Below are 4711 nucleotides of genomic sequence, written 5' to 3' on the forward strand. Positions count from 1 at the left end.
CTAGCGACCCATATGCACGCATGTGTATGTGTATAGCATAGTGACGCGACGCCAAATGCATCATCAATAAAGTACAGCCATCAAATTGCAAACAAATTGCTTTAATAATCAACTGTGCTATAATTACCCAATTACCCAATTAATAAATACAATACACCCATCACTAACAATTTCAATTAATCTAATACATCAAAAATAAAAAAAAAAAAAAAAAAAAAAAAAAAAACATTTTAACTAATCCAACAAAATCCAACAATCAAAACACCTATACAAGGTATACGAGCTCTATTCACAAACATTTACTTCAAACAAAAGACAAGGTAAAACAAAACAACATTTAATCAACTCAACACAAAACATATATCAAAACATATATAGGTAGGTGTGTGCGTGCGCATTCTGATTTGACGCCATTACAGCATTTAGTTGCTGCATATAGACGCCAATAGAAGAAATAGTTGCTGTCGCGCAACTGTATCAATTAAAACAATAGCGCAAAAGCGACGCGCACATCACACACTCGCACACATATATATATTATATGCTCCTCTAGCACACTTGAGCCATTTGCACACGCTCAAACTGCAATAACGCAGCAGCAGCAACAGCAGCAGCAACAGCAGCAGCAGCAGCAGCAGCAGCAGCAGCAGCAGCAACAACAACAACAACAACAAGAACATTATTCACTCAATTCCTACACATGCACAAACATCAACATTAACATACATATACATACATATTTATCTCAATACACCACAACACATATACATATATACTGACACACAAATTTACATATACATACATACATACAGATAAATCTATATATACACCCCACCAAAACCCCCTCTGTGTACCATCATCACAAGTGACGCGCATAGTGATTCCTACGGAATCCTTTCTTTTTGCATATTTGCTGAGCAAGAAACGCAACTAGTTGGCGTGCCGTCGCTCATACGCACGCTCCAGTGCCTTATGCTCTACACTTTGCGCTCTCTCCACAACTTTTACAAGTTTCATCCGGGTTTCACAACCATCAGCAAATAATTTCACCACCATATCCTCTGGATAATTTGAAAGAAGCTAGGACGAACGGTTGGTGAACCAGCTAAATTGGCCAGCTTGCACGCTAATCCTAGCACAAGCACAAGCACAAGCTCTTCATCCTGGCAATCAAATACAAAATTCAGCGTGTCTCCGCTAAATTAATTAATATAACGCAGGCGTGTCGTCGCCAATCAACACCAATCATATTGCTTTTGCGATGTGTCGTCATCGATCTCTGCTAGCAATTCAACAACAACAACAACAACAACAACAACAACAACAACAACAACGACAACAACGACAATAATAATAATAATCACAACTGTGTGTAAAAGCATTAGCGCATTTATGGTGTGTCGCCACCAAAAATATTTACGCTGACGCTCTCACACACACACACACACACACAAACTCAAACTTGTCCTTGCCCTTGCCCTTGTCTACACGCACTTGCCATCTGCATATACGATTTTCGTAAACAATAGACGGAGCAAGAATCAAAACAAATACGAATAAGCGAGCGAGTTTTTCGCTCGCCTACTTTCAATTTTTCCTGTGCTCCGAATTGCGAGGCTCGCTCTATCACTGACCTTGCTCTCGCATACACATACACACACGCACACGCGCTTGCCATCTGCGTATACGCTACAAACGTAAACAAAGAATAGCAAGAATCAAAACAAGCCAGCAAAACTTTAAGCAAAACAAACGAGCGCAATTCTCGCTTGGCGGCCATTATTCCTTGCTCTCTCTTGTTTTGAGGCTGCACAATTGCTGACCTTGAGCAACTGTATTTAGGAATATTTGCAAGCGCTCCGTCTTCGTTTTAGTTTTCTTTTTTCGCTCTAATAATTCATTTAATAATTGTCGTGCCGTCGGCAAAACACACATTATTTTTTCCTAAAAAATTAATATTTATAATAAATTACATAACTGGTGTGTCGACACCAATTTTATTTTCAATATTCTATAAATTACATATATATTGCTGTGCCGTCGGCATACACACATTAATACACACTTTTTTTTTTTTTCTCATCTAAATTACTTTTTTATATACATTGCCGTGCCGTCGGCAAAACACTTTGTCCTCTCAAGCTGAATTTTTTTTTATTCTGCACTACTTTGAAACGTCGCTTCTTTCATAATATAATATTATTGTTTTTGGGCGTGCCGCCGCCTCTCTTATAATAAGCAATAATAATTAAACCTACTTATAACCTATAAAACATTTAAATAACCTTAATAAAAATCAAAATAAATTCAGGAAAGCTCAGAAAATCCCTGGAAAAAAAAAAAATAATAAAATAAAATTCTGGAAAAAAGAAAAAATAATTCTAAGAAATTCTCTACCGAGACAAGACCCATTTCGATCATGTCGCACGCCAAACCTTCGCAGACCACTGATTCATCAGCTGTGTCGGCACTATCTCCTGGCCTCATGTCAGACTTGTCAGACCTTTCATTGTCACCGATGTCGCCTAAGCAGGCACCATTAAATTGTGCGCCGTCAACTTTGACAGTTGCCATGGCGCCGACAGCGACAATGGCCCCAACTACATCGGCCCTCTCATCTCTGGCACCCAAATTGCCAGAGCAAGAGGGACAGCGTTCTGTACAGGCGGCCGGCTCAAAAGCGATAAACGCAGCGTCGACCTCAACAACTTTGACAACAAATAACAAACACATGCCAGCCGAAGCGCAAGCGCAATTAGCGCATTACAAGCGCCTTATTGCTCAGCTCGAGGTTGATAATCCACAACAAAATGAGCCTATTCCGCTCAATACCAACAATTACAACGACAAACACTCTTCTAGTGAATTGTTCGTAGATATTGTGGGCAGTGATGATATTCCATCCACTTCAGATGCAGCTCAAATGTTGCTATTAACTGCATCTCTTCATCCTGTTCCAACCACAAATGTTTCAACAACACCAACATCAACATCTACAACTACAACAACAACAATAATAACAGCTCCAGCTAAGCCTATCTGCATTAGCAGCGATTCCAGTTCTGGAAATACATCTGGCTCTGGCCATCCTGGTGGCAACACTGCTTCTGCAACGACCACTGGTGCAATGCACTATAAAATGCTACACAACACTGGTAAAAGTGTCAAACAAAGTCGCCGTAAAAGTACGCGCAAAATTAATCGCCAAAACTCGGCAACCTCACGCTCCACACAACAGGATGCAACTCGCAACAATTTAATTAGCAATCGATTCAGCATCCTATCTGAATCTGATTTCGAAGCTCCTGTTCAGCAATTTTCACAACTGCCGCAATGGCAACAAATACTCCCTTCACAACCACATGTGTCTGGTAACTTTTTGGCCACCGCAGTGCAGGCTGCTTTGGCTTCCGTCAAACGCCCCATACCGGCGGTCAACAATCTTAACACAGTACAAGTAGAAGCGGCAAATACTTTCGCTGCCACCGCTGGTACAGCGACTGCCTCGACTGCCATTGTCGATGCCGCTACTACTTCTACGCATCCCCATGCCCCCTCTCTCCTATCCCAACCCCAACCCCAACAACAACAACAACAACAAACTGATGAAGGTGCTACTTCGGCCCCAGTGGCCAAAAACTTTAAGCCTCCACAGATCAACATAGATTACAATTTTCTTGAATCTAATCAAAACGGCATTGACGCACTTGTAGCCAAATTAAACGATCACAATCCGCCCATAACTGAATATGGGCTGAAATTAGGTGGTCCTGGCTCAGTGCGTATACTGCCAAAAACTTTAGATACTTATCTAAAAATCATCAATGTCCTTGAAACGGACAATACATATCATTTCAACACTTACCAGAGACGCGAGGAGCGCTCGTTTCGGGTTGTGGTGCGTGGCATTCATGCCACCACTAGCACCATCGCAATCCGGAACGAGTTATCTTGTTTGGGTTATACGCCTCGTAGCGTATACAACCCACAATTCAAGAATCGCAGCGGCTCTGGCCTTTATCGCCCTAATCTATTTTACATAGAACTAGCTCCTGATCCGATAAAAAATCGCACCATTTTTAATGTCCGTACTCTTTGCAAATTTGTGGTTCGCTTTGAGTGGCCCAAAATCAATAGCAAAAGACTGCCACAATGTCACCGCTGCCAAAGGCTTAATCATACGGCTCGCTATTGCCGGCATTCGCCGCGATGCGTTAAATGCGGTGACAATCATTTCACAAATGATTGCACTAAACCGGCAAATTTGCCACCCAAATGTGCCAATTGCAACAACAGTCACACTGCAAATTACAAGGGCTGTCCCCTGTACATAGAACTACTCAATTCCAAACTATTGTCCATGCCCAACAATAACAATAAAACAAATAGCTCAACAAAAATTCGGCAGCCCCAACAGCCGAATGCACAGCGGCGGCAGAAGCAGCCTCTGCGCCCAATACCTGTGCAAATGCAATTACAATTGCCAGCGCAATTGCAGCAGCAACAGCAGCTTCAACTGCCTCAGCTGCAGCAACAGCAACAGCAACAGCAGCAACAACAGGTATTGGCGCAGCAGCAGCAGCTAATACCAATGCTAAACACCTCAAATCAAAACAAAAATAAAAAGAAAAAACAAAAGAAACGCAAACTTAATGGTGGACAGATGTTGCTGCAGCCGATGCAACAACAACAACAACAACAGTTACAAACT

At 41.7% G+C, this 4711-nt stretch overlaps 1 protein-coding gene across 1 annotated transcript in view; it reads left to right on the forward strand.

Annotated features, from left to right (window-relative positions):
• Nucleotides 1–4468: 4468 nt before the first annotated feature.
• Nucleotides 4469–4711, forward strand: part of LOC138911764 (probable basic-leucine zipper transcription factor R) — a 936-nt gene continuing 693 nt past the window's right edge. The window contains exon 1 of the mRNA XM_070211146.1: nucleotides 4469–4711. This exon is cut by the window's right edge and continues 693 nt beyond it. Within this exon, the coding sequence (XP_070067247.1) occupies nucleotides 4469–4711 (243 nt within the window).

Source organism: Drosophila virilis, unplaced genomic scaffold (assembly GCF_030788295.1).
Source record: "Drosophila virilis strain 15010-1051.87 unplaced genomic scaffold, Dvir_AGI_RSII-ME tig00003813, whole genome shotgun sequence".
Taxonomy (NCBI): Eukaryota; Metazoa; Arthropoda; class Insecta; order Diptera; family Drosophilidae; genus Drosophila; species Drosophila virilis.